Raw genomic sequence first — 19,253 nt, forward strand, 5'->3', positions numbered from 1 at the left:
TAGACATGGAGCTCTTAGAATCTGTGCAGAGTAGGGCAGCTAAGGGGAAAGAGGAACTATGCCAGAGAAAAAGCCAAAGGCGGTGGGGACATCAGGCCCAGAAAGGAGAGACCACATATAGACACAGGAATAGCTGTGAGTGAAAGGGGGCAGGGGGGGGAGATTCATTCACTGGCAGAGCTGGGACAGAGCCAGGCTCAGTGGCAGCTATCGGGAGGAGCTCCCTAACAGAGCTGTCACACAGTGCACGGGGCTGCCTTTGGAGGCTGGAAAACCACGTAGAGACTGCTTGGGGTTCTGTAACCTCTCCATGGAAGACTATTTCTCTGTTGTCACCTCTCTGTACTTTATGTTTTCATCTGGTCTGAAATGTCCCAACTGTCCACTGAGCATCTCTCCTTGATTGCTGTACTGTCCTGTCATCCCTCAGTTCTCCTTGGGTATTAGCATTGTCTTTCAGTTGCTCAGCATCTACTTTGTCACCCATTCTTCTCTGATTTTTTTTTTTTTCCTCTAAGCTGCAAAAAACCACTACCTCTTCAATATCATGAGGCAGAGCTTCATGGGAAGAACACTGCTATAGACCTGGTTCTGTCCCACTTTGCCAGTAAGTAAGCAGTAGCTGATCCTCTCTGAGTTCAGGCCTTACGTCTATAACCTAATGACTCAGGCCTGGAGGGTGCTGAGGCTCCAGCCTGAGACCTCATCTCCTGGCTCTTTGTCTAGACATGGGTGACTGCCACTCCAATCTTAGCTTACTCTCCTTCCATGCACCCAGCATCCTCCTGCTTCCCAGCCCAGCCTTCTCCACCCTGTAGTCAAATATGTGTTCGTTATGGAAAATGTGTAAGTGTAAAAGTCATATGTGTCATTATAGAATATTTGGAAAGTAAATTAAAGAGAATTAAATAATTTAGTACATGTTTATGAATGTCTGTGTGCCAAGCTCTGGGCTAGGTAAGAAGACAGGTGGGTGAAACACTCAAAGAGCTTACTGTCTGGTGAAGAGACAGGCAAGTGAACCATGAAAGTGAACCAGGGAAGCCCAGGGACTGTGGGAATCCAGAGGTGGCTTCGAATCCTACCTGGGGAGATCAAGGCAGTCTCACTGGAGGACAGGGCAACTGAGCTGAATTTCAATGAACATTTTAGCCCTACTATCAATATGTGATCACTATTAATATTTTTAATTATTTATAGTAATAGTAGGTATTATTAAGTGCATCTTTTATTAAGTGCATCTAGGTACTATGCCAGGTGCTTTCTCTGCATTTTTTATAACCCTCTAACAAATCCTTGAAGCAGCTCTTATTACCCCTGTTTTATAGATGGGAAAACTGAAGCTGAAAGAAAGAAAGCAGATACTTAACAGAAAATCAGGTTGTTAAAAGTAACTATTGGGCTGTGAGTTCGAGCCCCGCGTCAGGCTCTGGGCCGATGGCTCGGAGCCTGGAGCCTGTTTCCGATTCTGTGTCTCCCTCTCTCTCTGCCCCTCCCCCGTTCATGCTCTGTCTCTCTCTGTCCCAAAAATAAAAAAATTAAAAAAAAAAAAAAAACGTTGAAAAAAGTAACTATTGGGGTATGAATCAGAGGATTTACTTTCATGATACTATATTTGCCTTTTCTGAACCTTACCTATATATATGTATATAGATGGCCTTTTTTTTTAACCTGGTTGATAGCCTACGGTACATACAGGGGTCTTACACTTGCAGCCATGTTTTATTTTAACAATCCAAGAATTTATTAAAAATGTGACCCCGTAAGGGTTGGGGGTGTGGATTCCTCCCAGCTCGCTATTATATTTTGTGCTAGCCTAACAGACATTTATATTTCCTACTTGGCCCTGAAGGTGTTTGAGTTATGATCCTAGTCCCATATTTGGAATTTGCTTTTTTTTTCACTTAATATTATTTCTTTTTTTTAAGTTTAATTATTATTATTATTTCTTTTTAGTAATCTCCATACCCCAGCATAGAGCTTGAACTCACAACCCTGAGATCAGGAGTCACATGCTCCTCTGACTGTGCCAGCCAGGTGCCCTGCTTAATATGATTTCTTGAAAATTTTCCCATTTTCAAGTTATCCATAAGCCTAATTTTTAATTTCATTCTGCCTTTTAAAATGTGTCACTTATCTAAGAATCTCTGTCACTTTTTTTTTTTTAAGTTTATTTATTTTGAGAGAGAGAGAGAGTGTGAGCAGAGGAGGAGCAGAGAGAGAGGAGAGAATCCCAAGCAGGCTCTGTGCTGACAGCATGGACTTGGACCGTGAGATCATGACCTGAGCCAAAATCAAGAGTCAGATACTTAACCAACTAAGCCACCCATGCACCCCAAAGAATCTCTGTCACCTTTAGTAGCCTACATGATTTTCTCCTTGCTGCTGGTTTGCTCAGTTTCTCTGCTTTGTCTGTGCAGAAGCTTCCTTGGGCCCCCTAAGAAGATTCAGAGGTGGATGAACCCCAGCCCCTGTCCTCTGAGCTGGCCATCTGGAAGTGGAGGATGGGAGAGAGGCAGGCACCCTTGGTTCTGATACCCACAGACTGATTTGTATGTTAGGAGGGGTCCACAGAGAGTTTGTGGGGGCTCCAAGAAAGCATGGATCACCTTCAGGCAGAATGAGCAGGGCAGGCTTCGTAGAGAAGGTAGTTGTGATCTCACTTTGAAGGATTTTGTTACATGGAGAGTTTAATACTTAAAGCTTAGACCATTTTCATGTTTTAACTAAGAGACGAAGGAGAGAGGTAGAAATATATCTCTGTGCACACGATGGCAGATAAAACAAAAATATGGGGAGCTAGTCCATGATGAATATTCAGCTGAGGGGGACGTGCTGGTGCCAGCCCGCATCTCCACTCCCGGATCCTCGTTCCGCCGAGACTCACGAGGAATTTATTGCTCATTTTAATCACACCCAGAGAATGAATTGGCAGGAATATTAGGCAGATAGGCCTATCATATATATTTTATTTGCATATCCCAGTGACAGAATCACAAGCACATTTCCTGTATCCATATTTTTTCATTTGCTTCAGGGATAGCTGGGGATGCAGTGCTCCCCTGGGCCCGCATTCTGGGCTGCAAACCTGGGTGCTGAGGAGAGCCCTCTTGGAGAGAAGGGGTGAGGGACACAGGAGAGTAAGAGGGTTATCTTGCTCCCGTCATAGGGTGAAGTGATACCCTTTCCCCACTTTGCCCAGCCTGCTCCCTGCTGCATTTCATTTCAAGTGCCAACATGCCCCATGCCTGGCCCTGTGCTTGGCCTTACGGGGATGACAGCACCATCTGACCTTCATTGCAGCTTTACAGTGGGCCAGACACAGAGCTATGTGCTTATGAGGAAAGCTATTTGCTTTCTCTTTTCTTTGTTTTTAACTTTTAAATAAGTTTTTATTGAAATATACTTCTATAAGGTGCATATATCTTAATTATATAGCTCTCTGTATTTTCACAAGCTAAACACAGCTGATCAAGAAACAGACCATTATAGACACTCAGAAACCTACCTTATACTTCCAGTCACTGCCCATCCCCCAGGGCTAAGCATTACCCTGATTTATTTTAATTTTATTTTTACATAATTTCAAAAATAGTGCGATGAATTCTGTAAATTCTTCACCCACATTACCAATTGTTAACATTTTATCACATTTGCTTTATTATATATATATATAGAGAGAGAGAGAGAGAGGTAGTTCTTTCTGAACTGTTTAAGGGTAAGTTACACACGTGATGCCCCTTTATCCCTAAATACTTGTATTTCCTAAAAGGACATTTTCTTACCTCAGTACGGTCCTCAAAAGCAAGGCATTAATATTGATATTAACTAATCTGTCCGTGTTATTCACACTTCACCAGTTTGTCCCAATGACTGTCTTTACAAGAAAAGAAAATTCTGGATCCCAAATTGGATTTAGTTTCATATCTCTTTAGTAGTCTCCATTAATCTAGAATGGTTCCTCAGTCTTTCCTTGTCTTTCATGACCTTGACATTTAATGGGTTCAAGCTGGATATTTTGTAAAGTGTCCTCCAGTTTGGGTTTGTCTGATGTTTCCTTATGATTACATTTAGATTACACATTTCTGGCAAGAACACCTTCTGGTGTTTATTTCAATAAAATCATTAGGTAGCCCCATGCTAAAAGTAGGAATAGGAGATTAGTGTTTTAAGTCTCATCTCCCTAAATAGACTGTGAACTCCCTGGGGCAGGAAACAGGTCTTTTCTTACCTCCAGGGTGTAAATTGCAAGCTCTAGAGCCAGACTGCAAAGGTTAGCATATTCTGTCTCTATTACTTGCTACCGGTGGACCCATGCTTTAATGCACTTCATCTCTGTGCAGAGGAGGAAGAGATATACTGAACTTCTTATGGCTGGGAGGATTAGAACAGCTGGTTCCCAGTCAGATGAGACCCAGCAATTGATGCTAACACTAGTGAGTGAGAGTTTGAGGAGTAAGGGGATTATTTACATAGGCTCAGATCCTCACCCCACAGGATACTTATTAATTACAAAGGGGAAAATGGTAGTGGAAAAACATGGCACAGACCACCTTAACCCAGTGATCAAAGTCAACATCACCAGTTATAAAATAATCAACATCCTGTGCCTCCTGATATGATACACTAAGAACACAACTCATCTTCTCACTTGAGCCAGTCCTCTTAACCTTCTCTCACCAGTCTTTGAATCAACCCAGCTATTTGCACAGTGACATGATCTGATTTACATATTAAAACATCACTCTGGCAGCAAGGAGGATGGGCTGGAAGAGAAGACAATGGAATCCAGGATGCTGACATAATGGTCACTGAGTGTAATGGAAGTGACACCTGCTATGTGCCCTAACTTTCTCTACAGGGGTGTATACTTTATGAGCTAGTTCAAGAGATTTTCAAGTCCCTTGGGTGCCTCTCTCATCCTCCAGGCCTCTTTGTTGGACCTCCTGGGCTCCTCTTACCATCATTCCCCCACTCAGCGTTCTTTCCATCATCCCGTGACCCTAGTCTCATCTGTTGCCCCCTGTCCTTTTGGTGACTTTCTTACCAAGTCCTCTCTGTCATTGAAGCTTCAGAGCATGGGAGAAGCCCTGAGATGCGAATTGGGGTCAGCGTCAGGAACATGGGGCATATCTGAGTATATCTGAGAGCAGCCTAAGTGGGCTCTGTGACCCTGACCTCCCATGAGAGGTAAATGGTAGCTTGGCCTTTCTTCTGTTCCCTCCTCCATACCTATTGCATGCTAGCCCAGGGTCTCATTCTGTCTACTCACCACTCCCACCTTCACCTCAGCTGCCCTTTCAGTGAACACATTGCCACTTTCATTGTCAGACCTGTTCCTTGAGGGATACCCAATAATAGGGTTGCCTGACATACCCCTTCTCCCTGTAACCCTCCCCCAAAGAACCACTCATCTCAGCTACCTACCACTGAGTGTGTGCAGCTAGGCTTCACCCCAGCCTCCCAGCCCTTTCCTGTAAATGCACTCACAGCCAGGAGGGGTGCCATATTAAATCAAGAATGATAGAAACCAGTGGCCACGATTATCCACCAAGATGCAGCATGGGGAGCTGGTTGCTGCCGGCTCCAGGTGAGGACTTCTGAAGCTAATTGCATGTGGCTTTTATTAAGAAGATGATCACTCCCCCACTTCTGCTCTTGTGGGTGGTTTCTTCCTAGTGCTCTCAGCCCAGTGTCCTCTCCTTCTGCAGGCTGGGTCACCTGCCCTATCTTCTCCTCTAGTGGAACTGTGTCAAAGCAGGGCCTCGACCTCAGTCCCTATAGGCTTCCTCTCCATCTCCTCAAAAAGCCGGAAACAGTAGTAGCCTACATTTATGGAGCCCTTACCAAGTGCCTTCTCCCATCTTACTCTCCTTCCCCAAAGAGAATATATCCAGACCAAATATTTTCCTTTCCTGTGTTCTTTCACAAGCCTGGGCTCATAGTTGATGCCTCAAAAAGCCATTCATTCAGGGGTGCCTGGCAAGCTCAGTTGGTGAGTATGATACTTGATCTCAGGGTTGTGAGTTTAAGCCTCATGTTGGATGTAGAGATTACTTAAAAAATAAAATCTTCAAAAAAAAAGGCCACTCTTTCATTCAACACATTTTTTAAAAAAATACAAACTCCGTGCTAAGCATTAGGAAAAGAGCATGGAGCAGTAAACTTTAACCTGGTTTAATCCCAGCATCCTATATATTTTTATCAAAAAGTCCGATCCATTTTCAGAAGTTTTTCTGAATAGATATTGAGAACTCCAGGCTGGGGGAGAATCAGGATGTGTCCTGATTTAGGCCACAGGTTGGATCTTTCCCAGGACCATCTAGAAAGCTCCTGAGAAACCGGCCAGATCACAGTATAACCTTTTCCCTATACTCACCCCCATAAAAGCCAGGGACCCTTTACCCTTGCCCAAGAAAATAACAGGAATACTAAACTCATGACATCAGAGAAGAGTTATAGGAGTAGAAATGTTTCCCTGGAGAAGACTTAGGAAGACCACAGGGTCCTACCCAAACCAACAGAGTGGCAAGAAAAGTCATGTTGCCTGTGACAAATGAAAAAGATATGTTCTGTGAGGCCCCACACATCAATGCATGGAAAGCACCTAGAGGCTGAATTTCTAACACATAAGGAAAACTGGCAGGCAGAAATGAGCTGCCTTGTGCAGTTGGAGGTATCCCCAGAACCTCGCTGGTGTTGAGACTGTACCCTACAGACCTAGGCTTCCTAAGGAGGGAGCCTCAAGAGCCATTTCTGGGGTAGTGGGGCATCTAAGTGGACTAGGCTCCTAGCTTCTGCTTGATCCAGAGCAACTCTTCATCTGTGGAGCCCATACAGGTTAAATTAGTTAAAAGGGTTCCTGTGTCCCCATCCCACCTCCAAGAAAGCACTGGGTTAAATAGTTATCAAAATGCAGTGAAGGAGAGAAATAACATTTATCAAAGGCCTTCCAAGGGCCAGCTACTGTGTTCTCTGCTTAAGTCTCTCACACTACCACTTCTGCTATACATTTGCTATGTGCCAGAGACTCTGCCGAGTTCTTTGTGTATGTTATCTCACCTGATTCTCCCCAGCATCCCACCAGGACCCTGGAAGGTGGGTGTGAGTCACCATCTCCGTATTAGAGATGAGGAAATGAAAATTCCAGGAGTTGAATGAACTTCCCCAAGGTCAGCTAGCTAGTAAGTGGATGAGGTAAAGTTTGAATTCAGGTCTTCATGGAACAGAGCTGCTTATTTCTGCCACACAGCTTGCCCCACTATGAGCCAGAAGAGGAGACAAACTTCAGGTGGGGACAACTGTAACAATTAAAGACACTGTTTTTAGAGGGCAGTGCCTTTGTATGGTTCCCAGCACTCAGCCCCTGCTCCACAACCAGTAGTCATCTCATTCAGTTGGCAACGTGTATTGACTCCTTCTGTGAGCCAGGCCCTTGCTATGTGATGGAGCTGTTGAGATGAATAAGACATGGTCTTTGTCACCAAGGACCTCATGGTTGAGTAAGGAGAGACAAACAGGCAGTTAAATAAGTGCTCTGGAGGTCCCAGGGGCAGGCATGAAGCCTTACGATAGGGTCCTTAGACAATGTAGTATTTAGGTTGAGATCACCAGGGCACTTGTAGATGGGAATGCAGAAGACTTTTGTGGTGAGGGAGCAGTGTGAGCAAGGGCTCAGAGGCAGGAATACTCTGAGACCCATCACTAGGAGAAGGAAGGGAAGCAGACTCAACAAACCCCGGCAGTCAGCTTCCATTGCCTCAAGCTGCTTTTGTGGCCTGCCTGACTACAAGCCAGCAAGGCCACTAGCCAATGCAGCACCAGGCAGTATGTGTACATGTCACCATCAGAGCCTTCCAGCCCAGTGGACCTAAGTGCTGAGAGGGGCTGGGTGGGCAGGGAGGAGGAGGAGGCAGATATATGGTGGAGTCGTCAGAGCCAGGTGATGTATGTGGCGCCTGAGGGAGCTGCACAGTGACACTCTGGATTCCAACCGGCAAGCGTCGCTCCACTGGGATTGGCGCCGAATTATTGCTCCATATGAAACCCAGGACTGATGGGAGCTTTCAGTTACAGACTGATAGCAACAGCCAAAATTGGATTGTTTGCTATTTATTTTTTTTAACTTCTGTCAAGGTCACTACTGTAACAGGAAAACACTGCCCAAGCAGCAGGTATTTTTCATCCACTCTGCCTGCAAGAGCAATCTGTAGCCACAACTTTTGTGACAGGGCCTTTCCTTGACAGCTTTCTTTCTAGAAAGCTGTCAGTGTTACAGGGTCTTAGGGGAAAGGAGCCTCCTGAAGATCCATGTCTTTCTGTCCCAGTCCAAGACCTGCTCCCTTCCACCATCCACCCTGCTCCATGCGCACTTTATCATCCCACCTGCACACTCACCCTCCCTGCTGGCCCCCAGATAGCCCTCCATTTGCTGCCTGGCCCAGTACTCCAGCTTCAAGCCTCCAGTCACCCAGAAGCCTCCCCAGAATGTTCTGGTCTTTGTATATCCTTCCTTCTCTGGACTCCCGTGCCACCCTGTTTAGCTGTCAATTCTTTCCTCTTATCTATCATCAAATTCACTTTTGCAAACATTCACCAGCTGCCTCCACTGTGTCAGGACTCATGCAGGGAGTAAAAGACAGCGCTTGCCCTCAGGCGGCTCATAAATAGATTTAGAGGACAGAGTCACAAACATGCAACAAATTTGTTTTCAATAGTGGGAGGTTTTTGTTTGTTTGTTTTTTAGAGATGGGTATAGGCTAGAAATAGGCACACATGCTTTGGAGGAAAATGATCAGTACTGCCTGAGAAATATTTGTGCACAGGCCCTGCCTCACCTTCCTCCCAACTTAGAGCTCCCTGAGGACAAGGCCTGGCTCTCTTCTCTTCCCTGCAGTGTGATCATATTCAGGCTTCCTCCTTCTGCCTTCCCTGAAGTGGACCAAGCCCAGGGCCAAACACATACCAGGCAGTCAGCAGTGACTAGAACCCTCTGGGTTCTAGTCCTCCTCTCCACCCTGCCTTTTCCATCATGGCATGCACAGGACAAAACAGACAGCAATTAGTGAATAATTGTGTTTAATTGAAATGCAGTATCATGGAAGTGGAGGGTGTTCATAGCTCTGGTTTAAAAACCAAAAGGGGGGCGCCTGGGTGGCTCAGTCGGTTAAGCGTCCGACTTCAGCTCAGGTCACGATCTCACGGTCCGTGAGTTCGAGCCCCGTGTCGGGCTCTGGGCTGACAGCTCAGAGCCTGGGGCCTGCTTCGGATTCTGTGTCTCCCTCTCTCTCTGACCCTCCCCCATTCATGCTCTGTCTCTCTCTGTCTCAAAAATAAATAAACGTTAAAAAAAATTTTGTTTTTAAATAAAAACCAAAAGGTTTTTGGGGTACCTGGCTGCCTCAGTCAGTGGAGCATGTGACCATTGATCTCCGGGTCATGAGTTCAAGCCCCACACTGGATGTAGAGCTTACTTTTAAAAAGATGAAAAACAGGGCACCTGGGTGGCTCAGTCAGTTAAGCGTCTGACTCTTGATTTCGATTCAGGTCATGATCTCATGGTTCATGGCTTTGAGCCCTGCTTCGGGCTGTGTGCTGACAGCACGGAGCCTGCTTGGGATTCTTGGTCTCCCTCTCTCTCTCTCTCTCTCTCTGCCCCTCCCCCACTCATACTCTCACTCAAAAACAAACATTAAAAAAAAAGTAAAACCAGAAAAGTTTTCAAGAGGGTAAGTGGAAAGGGAAATAACCTATTTTTATTAAGCACTTAAAACTGAATGCCAGCCATGATGTTAGGCACATTATGTATATCATCATATTTAATCCCCAATATACAGATGAGAAAACTGAGGGGGAGTAACTTGCTCCAGATGATAAGCACATCTTATAAGTGATAAAGCTAGGATTCAAACTCAGGTCTTTGGTCAGACTCCAGAATCAAGGGTTACTTTACTAGCAGTACTTATTTTACTAGCAAGATGAGCCAGGACTCCTGAGCAGTGGCCAACTGAAGTAAGGAGAATGAGGTGAGGACTAGGACAAGGGGACAGTGGGAAGGACTGGGCCAGCCTCCAATGACCAGGAGCCAGAGTGTGCATTAGGACCCCTGGAGACCCAGAACTGTGTTTTTTACCCCTGAGTTACAGGATAGAATGAAACTGGGATCCTGTTGGGCCCTGTGCTCCTGAGCCACCTGCCCTCTCTCCCCACAGTACCAGGAGAAGCAGCGGAAGCGTGAGGCTGAGGAGCGGCGCCGCTTTCCCCTGGAGCAACGGCTGAAAGAGCACATCATTGGCCAGGAGAATGCCATCGCCACAGTGGGTGCTGGTGAGTATCAAGATGCCAGCCGGTGCCAGAAAAGGGCGGGGGAGCTCATGGTCTGCTGCAGTGAGGTGTGCATCCTGCTGTCACCATACCAGGCAGAAGTGACTAACATTACAACTTAACGTTTGTTGAGTACTTTCTGTGTGCCAGGCACTGTGATAAGCTCTTCATGTATGTTGTCATTTAGTCCTTACAGCAACCCTGTTAGGGTAAATCCCCATTTTACAGATGAGGAAGCGGAGATACAGAGCACTCATAATAATTGCTCAAGGCTGCTTTGCTATACTCTGACTCAAACCTTGATCTGGTCCACTGTTCCCACCCCTAACTTTTCACGTAGGCAGACTAAGACCCAGAGAGGAGCAGGAGCTTGTCCATCACTTGTAATGTGGCAGCTGAGTCAGAACTAGAACTTCTGTCTTTTGTCTCCCAGCCTGGGACTCTGCCACTTTTCAGTGTTTTTTGTCAGCATCTGGTTCAGTTTTAGGAGAAATACCCTGAACCAAGCCTTAAGCGCTTTCTTCTTGACCCTAGAAGCTCTTAGGTCCCATACTGGGAGCCGGAATGCTCTCTGGTATAACCCCTTCTCTGATGGCCCTTCTGCCCATGCAGACCCCACTAGAGAGAATTATAAAACTAGGGTTCTGCTCAAGATAGTGCTCTCACTTCTCTTCTCTGACTCAGGTGCATGACTCTCTGAAGCTGTCCTCAGACAGATGAGGCAAGGGCAGAGTAACCCACGCCTGGCTTAAACAAGCAGGCAGTGGTTCTCAAAGCATGGTCTCTGGACCAGCAGCATCAATATCCTCTAGGACCTTGTTAGAATTGCAGATCTCAGACCTCACCTCAAACCTATGGAATCAGAAACTCTGGGGTGGGGCCCAGCAATCTTTCAACAAGCTGTGTAGGCAATTCTGATGCTCAGCTCATGTTTAAAAACCTCTGCCCTATGGTGTCAGGACATTCTATTCATGTTGCTTACCCCTTCTCTCCAAGCATCTGGCCCCACCAGATGTGATCCAGCAACTGCCAAAGACAGCACCTGATAAAGGCTTAGTGATAAAAGAAGACATCAGGCTGTATTTTGGTGCCCCTCTGGGACATTCTGGAGCAGCATATCAGCCCTAGGATACCAATTAGAGGGGTAATTGAAAAATGAAGGCAGCCACCCCTGCAACACAGCCCAGCCTGGTCTCCATCATCCTCACACACCAGTGGGACTCATGTGGCAGTCATGAGTCCCTCATCAGCAGATAAAAGGAGCCCATGGACCAGAACTGCCTCACCAGCTAGAAGTCAGGAGGCTGCTTAGAGGCATACACAGGAGCCAAGGAAAGCTTTTTGAACACACAGGCCCCACTACTCAGGCCCAAGCCACACCAGGCTGCCCTTTAGGATCTGGATACAGACATCCACTCTCAGCCACCACCTTACAGGTGACGACACCTTACTACTTTGCCAAGGCTGTGGCTGAGGTGGAGGGAGGGGAAGCCCTGGGAGTTCCTGAGGGTTGAAGAGAGGAGTTGCCCATGGAAAAGGCATTACCTGCACAGAGAGCTAAGAAAGCAGTCTTCTGTCCACCTGGGCCGGCACTGCAGCTGCCATCATAGTGTTTTCCCTCTGCTCCTTACACAGCCCTTTCCCAGCAGGCTGTCTCCTCCTCTCTGACCTCTTGCTTCTCCCCAGCTTCTCAAGCCCCATAAGATGTGATGCTCCAAGAAGTTGGAGGGAGGGGAGAGGAGGACATGGGAAGGAGAGATTTAGGCCAACGTGGGCTAAAATAGCAGGTCTGCACTCTTTAGCTGTGCAACTCCAGCTAAACACGTGGCTTGTTTGAGCATCAGCTTTCTCATCTGTGAACTGGGGAGCCAAATCCAGGACTGACTGACTATAAAGTACATGCTCTTTCCAGTCCCTGTCATCAAGGTGTTAACCAGCTAGAGTGGGGCACTATGTTCTTTAAATTAGGCCCACAGTTGTTTCCTTCAAGCCGAGACTGATCCTTAGTCCCAGCCCCAGGCTGGCCTCTTCCTCTGATCCTACACCAACCTCTGATGCACCCCCACTTTGTCTCTCCTTGTTGTTGGCCCATAGCCGGAGTAAATGATTCAGTTGCCCACTTGCGAAGGGCTGTCAGAATGCCTGCCCTGAGAGCTTCCCTCTACCCAAAACTCCATTCTGTTACCCAGACTTTGCCTCGGATAGGGAGGGTCCTACACCTTGTCCTGTGTTATGTAGGTTGACCCTGCTGTGGCTTCAGTGACCCTTGAAAAGACAGACAGGTATTGGGGCCTGAGCTGTGGGCTTGTGTATCTCCTCCATTTGTATGGTGATAACTGTATGCCCGCCTAGCTGAGAAGCCTGTGGCTGGTCATCACATTGATAAAGATCTGATAATGTTCACCTACCAACCCAGGTGAAGCATGAGGTACTCTCTGGGCCAGAATTTGTGGCAGGCAAGCAGCAGCCAGTGCTTCAAGATCTCCAGACTGGGGGCGCCTGGGTGGCTTGGTTGGTTAAGCGTCCAACTTCGGCTCAGGTCATGATCTCACGGTCCGTGAGTTCGAGCCCCGCATCGGGCTCTGTGCTGACAGCTCAGAGCCTGGAGCCTGCTTCCGATTCTGTGTCTCCCTCTCTCTCTGACCCTCCCCCATTCACTCTCTGTCTCCAAAATAAATAAACGTTAAAAAAAAAAATTAAAAAAAAAAAAAAAAAGATCTCCAGACTGAAGCAAGTATAGGAGACAGACGCACATCCAGAGGGGTAGGCCAGGCCTCTCTGGATCCTCTAGGCTAGCGTCAGATATATGCTAGGGACTGACTGGGTGGAGCCTGGCACCCCAGGGGTACCATGAGGATGGGCAGCCAGAGAAGTGCCGCAGAATGAATTGATTTGATAAATGGCCATTTATTACCCACACGAATTGGCTGAAACCAATTTCGGTCACATCAACCCCTGGTAAGTGCTGGGATATTGATTTGTGCAAAGTAATACAGTGAATTTATCAGTGTGATCCCCAGCTGCAGGGCTTCTAGCAAGGCTGGCGCACAGTTACCGCCTTACAAATGGAGGAGATAAAGCACCAACCCCATAGCTTAGGCCCCGATGGCCTCTCTGGTCTTCTAGGGTCACTGGAGCCAAAGCAAGGCCAGCCTACATACCACAAGCCAGAGCCTTGGCATTGAAAGTGAGGCTCTCCTTACAGAACCCAGAGCTACTGTTGGTCATGGGAGGGGGAGGATGCCTACCCTGTTGAGCAGACCTCCTGGGATCTCAGAGACTCTACATCCCACCGTTCTCAGAAAAGCAACGAGCTGTCTATTCAGCATATTCAGGACTAGACTCCACTGCTTCCTCCAACTTGTCCACATCCTGTGCTCCTGTCTCAGTAAAGGCACCACTATTTACTTATCTCCTAAAATAAAAACTTAGATTATTCCTTGCCCCTCTTCCCTCTCCCTCACCCCTAACAGCCCATCAAATATCAGGTTCTAGCATTTGCCTCTTAAACGGGTCTCAAAATTTACCCTCTCCCCTCCATTCCCAATACCACTGTCCTTGCTCAGGACCTCAGGATCTCCCATTTGAACCACATAGTGACCTCCTCCCTGGTCACCCTGCCTCCTTTCCTTCCCCTATAACCACTTCTCCTACCCAGTTGGAGTGAGCTTTGTAAAATGTAAAAAATTCCCTGTTTAAAATCTTTGAGTGGCTCTTGCTGCCCTGACCAGTATACAAGGCCCACCCCTGCTGCTGCCCCACCTTCCTCTGCCATGCCTCCCCCAACCCAGCTGTGCATCACATACACCAGCTGCTTCTGCTTTCTGCATTTGTTGATGTTGCCCTCTCTGTTTGGAATTCCTTTTCTTCTGGCCCTTTCCCCAACCTAGCCCAGCCCTCCCTATCTCCCACATTCTGGCTGGTTTTTACTTAGCCTAACTCAGTTCAAAAGTAATAGACTGTACACTCCTGAGAGCAGAGATCATGCCTCAGTCGTTTTTGTTTTCGCAGTTCCTGGCACAGCTTTGAAGTAGATGTGTAGTGCAGTTTGTTGAATTAGTTTGGTTGGGCACCATGTCTGTCTCATGCTCTGAGGAGAGAAGAGAAGCTGTAAGCCTACCCTCTAGTAGCTCACAAGCATACTAGGAACATGAGTATATTGATAGTTAATAACAACACACATACAACTTGACCTTTGGCCCCTTGGGTGGATAGGCCATTCCCCAGCTCTGCTCTGGGTCAGCCTGCACACCTGGAAGCTTCCCTGCAGCTCCCTCTGACCAGGGGCTCATCCTCAACACCCATTGCTCTGTTCCCACTTGACTCTCCCCTCAGGAGACCTCTGCCAGCTTAAATGTTCTACCATGCTGGGGTCTGGCCCGAATTCAGAATCTCACCATTGGCTACGTGGCACACGGTGGACTATCTCGTGCTTCACTTCTCTTTTTGACAATCCAAAAATGTAATCACCCAAGCCCACCCTATACCTTTCTGGACCCCTCTTGGGGTCCTGTTTCTGAGCTGAGAAATATAATCAGGCCATCCCTGAGTCATGGTGTGGCAATGATTAATTTAGAAAACTGCTTGCAGTCCCACCTTCACGTCACACCACTTCACATGTTCTCATTTTCTGGACCACCCTGGTCTGCTGAGATACTCAAGACCCAGGCTATCTCCAGGAAGCCTTCCTTAGCCCTCCACCTGGACAGAGGGCCCATTCTTGTGGCTTCCCACGGACATCTTTTATCACTGCACTTAACAAAGGGCATCTATTTGATGTCTCCCTCCAAAGGTCAGAAACTACCTCTCCTTCAGCTTTTTCCCCAAGGTTGGGCACACAGGTGTATAAAAGATTGCTGAACTCAAGTAAATTAAGCCTGAGCCCATCTTCACACTTAGCCATTCCTCAACACAGATTCTCAACCCGTCCTCTTTCTGGAAGGGTGATCCTTCTAGTGATTTCTACCCCAGTACACCCACGAGCGGGGGTTGGGGGGTTTCGCAAAAGCCAGTCTTTGCATTTTTTATGTGTTAACCACTCAGTAGCAATTGTTTGCCTTCAGAAACACTAATCCTTAGAGACTAAGAAAAGAACTGTTCTCAGGCACCTGGTTGGCTCAGTCGGTCAGGTGTCCAACTTCTTCTCAGGTCATGATCTTGCAGTTTGTGAGTTCAAGCCCTGTGTCGAGCTCTGTGCTGACAGCTTGGAGCCTGGAGCCTGCTTCAGATTCTGTGTCTCCCTCTTTCTGTGCCCCTCCCCTGCTCGCACTGTGTTTCTCTCTTGTTATCTCTCTCTCAAAAATAAAAATAAGCGGGGCGCCTGGGTGGCGCAGTCGGTTAAGCGTCCGACTTCAGCCAGGTCACGATCTCGCGGTCCGTGAGTTCGAGCCCCGCGTCAGGCTCTGGGCTGATGGCTCGGAGCCTGGAGCCTGTTTCCGATTCTGTGTCTCCCTCTCTCTCTGCCCCTCACCCGGTCATGCTCTGTCTCTCTCTGTCCCAAAAATAAATAAAAAACGTTGAAAAAAAAATTTTTTTTAAAAAAATAAAAATAAAAAAAAAATAAAATAAAAAATAAAAAAAAAAATAAAAATAAGCATTAAAAATTAAAAAAAAAAAAAAAAGGAGAGAACTGTACTCTCATCACCCTCTCAGCCTGAGGCTCCAGTCAGTATCCACTCATCCAGCAAGTACTTCTTGAGCACTTGCTGTGCTCCTTGAACCTATAAGGTATAGACAGGAGATTGCTAATAGATGTGCAGGTGACTCAACCACAGGAGTCCCTCTTAAGGACTCGTTCCCATAGGAGATGCCACAAGCATGGGACAAACGTGTTCCAGGTTAGGCTAAAAAAACCTCCCATACTAGATCACTAGAACTGATCAGGAAGGAGGAGTCAGCCCACCCAGACTGCCCCAGAACCTTGAGCCGGACAGAGGCAGCTGTCTCCTGTTGTTTTAGTTTGGCATACGATGGTTCTTTCTGTCTGGAATGTTCCATCATACCCCTACTGCCTGGCAGTCCCCTCTCATCATTCTCGCCCAGATGCAAATGGCTCTTCCCACACTTCTCCCAGTGTTCCCATTCCATTTGGAGCCCACAGTTGGCAGAGCAGCATTCACCTGAAAGGAACAGACCTTACTTTAGGTGTCTTTTTAGGTATCCCAGCACCTGGCTCAGAGCTTGTTTGCTGCACAAATGGAAAAGGCTCCCTGGAGAGGGGTTATGAAGAGAGAGGAAGCCTTATTCCCCCAAGGGTAGTAGTAACCATTTGGAGCACTAACAAACTCTTGGGTCAGGCCTTACCCTTCTCGTTTGTAAAATGGAAGTTGAAGCATCTCTTTTTTCCTCCTTGTGATTTCAGAATGACCAAGAATTAATTCATGTAGTCAGCAATGTTATACCACCTTTGGGCTAGTCCCAAGGGTCCCTCAGGAAATGGAACTCCTAGCATCTGCTCCCACAGATTACACAGTCTGAGCAGGGAACACCCTCCTCCAGGAAGCAAGGGCACAGGTGGATGAAACCCCTTACGCTGCCCCTTACTGAGCCCTAGTCTCCTCTTAAATGGAGACAATACCTACTTCTCAGGACTAGCATAAGGATGAAAAAGATATCTATAAAATGCCAAAGCTGGCGGCAGCTGCTTTGACTACTGTTATTTGTACTTTTCTGATTATCCTCTCTTACGGAGTGCCTTCATAACCCTAGACTCATTTCATCTACATGTGGGGCTGGCTTAGCATGTGTCTGACTATTCCCATTTTACAGATGAAGAAATAAGGCTCTACAGGAATAAGTGTTTTATTCAGATTCAGTAAGCTAGTAAGTGGCAGAGCCAGGACTCCAAACTAGGTCCTATAACTCCTACTATGTCTATTATACCACCCCATAGGTGAAAGTCGACCAGGGAATACAGACCCCGAGAGTTAATGGAGTAGATGTGGGGTGGTAGAGTTAATCAAAAAGGTTGTTGCATGTGAGTTTTAAGATGGTCCAGTGGTGGTGGGCATGGCCAGGAGAAGGCAGGCATTCTGCTAAGGGGAAGAACACAGCAAGGAGGCACTGCTGCTCGCCCAGCCTGTGAAGAGGCAGCCGAGCCTGTTGGAGCTCACAGAGATGGGACCAGCCAGGGAAAGGGCTCAGCTGCCCACTCGGGGACCCTGACACCATCTTAGCCCAGAGAGCAGTTGTCAGGAGACTGTTGGAGGACAGGAGCTCCTGAGGCCATGTATCAAAGGCTGAATGAGCCAGACTGGAAGACTACAGAAAAGACAGTTTTCTGGGCGAGGCTAGGGTGTGAGAAGGTGCTGTGGCCAGGAAGAGCCAACTTCTTTCTTTAAACTCTTGAAGCACCAGTTCAGGCTCCAGAGTCAGCCAGAACTTGGGGTAAAGCCCAGGGTCTTCATTTATTTACCTGTGTAACTTGAATAGGTTACCTAACTTCTTTGCACATATTTCCTCATCTATCAGAAGGGAATCAAGTTCCCTGCCCTGCCTGCTTTGTCATAATGAGGCTCAAATGAAGTTATGTCTATGCAAGTTGTTGATACACTGGAAAGTGCTAGCAGAGTAAGTTGCTATTGCTGGTCCACAGTGAGAACATCGATACCTATGGCACATCTCAAGTGGCCCATCAGGGTCTCTGTCCCAGCCTCTGCCCCAGCCCAACAGGACCAGCCATGGTCATCAGCCACCCTGCCAACCACACACCCTGAGGCCTGCCTTCCTCAGTCTTTCCTAGCTGCTTCCATTTTTCATTCTGTCGGACTCCATCTGCTTGGTCGTTTTTCTCTTCAGATATTATTAGAAATATCCAGAGTTGTAATTGTTTAATGGTTGGCATTTCGCCTGTTTCACAGGGGGACCAGATCAAGCCCACCCCAGATCCATGCCCTGGGTCTGGCAGAATTGGCCAGGGACAGCTGTGCAGTGCAGTCTGCCTGGCATTATAAAGAGCTCTCTCCCAGGTGCATTATTAGAAAAGAAGGGGAAAAGATGGCCCCAGGCATAATCCAATTCCACCTTCTCCATGGCGCTTTTGAACTGCATAGCCCAGCAATGTGCAACTCTCGGTGATCTGGAAGCTTTCCTGAAAGAGAAATCAAGATCAGAACCTCAGATTCATGACACCTGGAGGATCCCAAATTCCCCTAGGCCACCTGTCTAAGTGATGCCTGGGCACTTCTCTCTCCCCCCAAAACCCCAAGAAGCCTGAACCCAGTTCATGCTCAGCTTCTTTTCAGCCTACACTCTCAATTCACCCAACTTTTTAAAGAATGTGACTCCTTTCAGATGACCCCTGCCTCACCGCTGCCCCAAAACACATCCACACATCATGTTCACAGTCTAACCTTTGCCATCTTGTATCTCTACGTCCCCCAAAGCCCCCACCCACAGGTTCTTATTTCTGTCAGGACACTGGGGACTCCCTCTCAGCCAGGCTTGGGCTGCCCCTTGTCATTCCCAGCCTTCAGGTATCTGTGAGGCCAGTGGATTCCCCTGAGAACCAAGCCTTCCATAGGGCTGGGTCAGTTAGTTTAGAGAAGCTAGACTTGAGTGTTTTCTCAGGCCCCCCTCATGATTCACAGAGAGCGTCTCCCAAGAGGTTGCACTTCCATCTGTTCCTGCTGAGGCCAGAACTAGAAAGTTCTTTAGGTAGCAACATTAGAGATTGAGTTGAGAAAGACCACAGCAAAGACCTGAAGTGCTATGGCAGGTATTTGAGACGGTAAGCTGATCCCACACACAACTACTCATGTTCATTCCTGTTTCTCCATCTGTGTCTTGCCGGCCACCTTTGCCCCTTCGGATCCTTCCTGGCCTTCATGATCCCTTATTAGTCCTACTTCTTCTAGAAAGCCTTCCCTGATCTGTGTAGCTACTTCTTTGAAACCCAGCCACAGATTGTACCACACAGGATCTTTGTACCT

General features: G+C 47.3%; 1 protein-coding gene across 2 annotated transcripts in view; it reads left to right on the top strand.

The window, feature by feature from the left end:
- The window catches only part of CLPB (ClpB family mitochondrial disaggregase), a 143,494-nt gene that overhangs the window by 107,832 nt on the left and 16,409 nt on the right, over window positions 1–19,253 (top strand). For both annotated transcript variants that reach the window (XM_058687880.1, XM_058687881.1), the window contains one exon: window positions 10,212–10,326. In XM_058687880.1, coding sequence (XP_058543863.1) covers window positions 10,212–10,326 — 115 coding nt within the window. The remainder of the gene's footprint in view (window positions 1–10,211; window positions 10,327–19,253) is intronic.

This window comes from Neofelis nebulosa, chromosome 10 (assembly GCF_028018385.1).
Source record: "Neofelis nebulosa isolate mNeoNeb1 chromosome 10, mNeoNeb1.pri, whole genome shotgun sequence".
NCBI classification, from domain to species: Eukaryota; Metazoa; Chordata; class Mammalia; order Carnivora; family Felidae; genus Neofelis; species Neofelis nebulosa.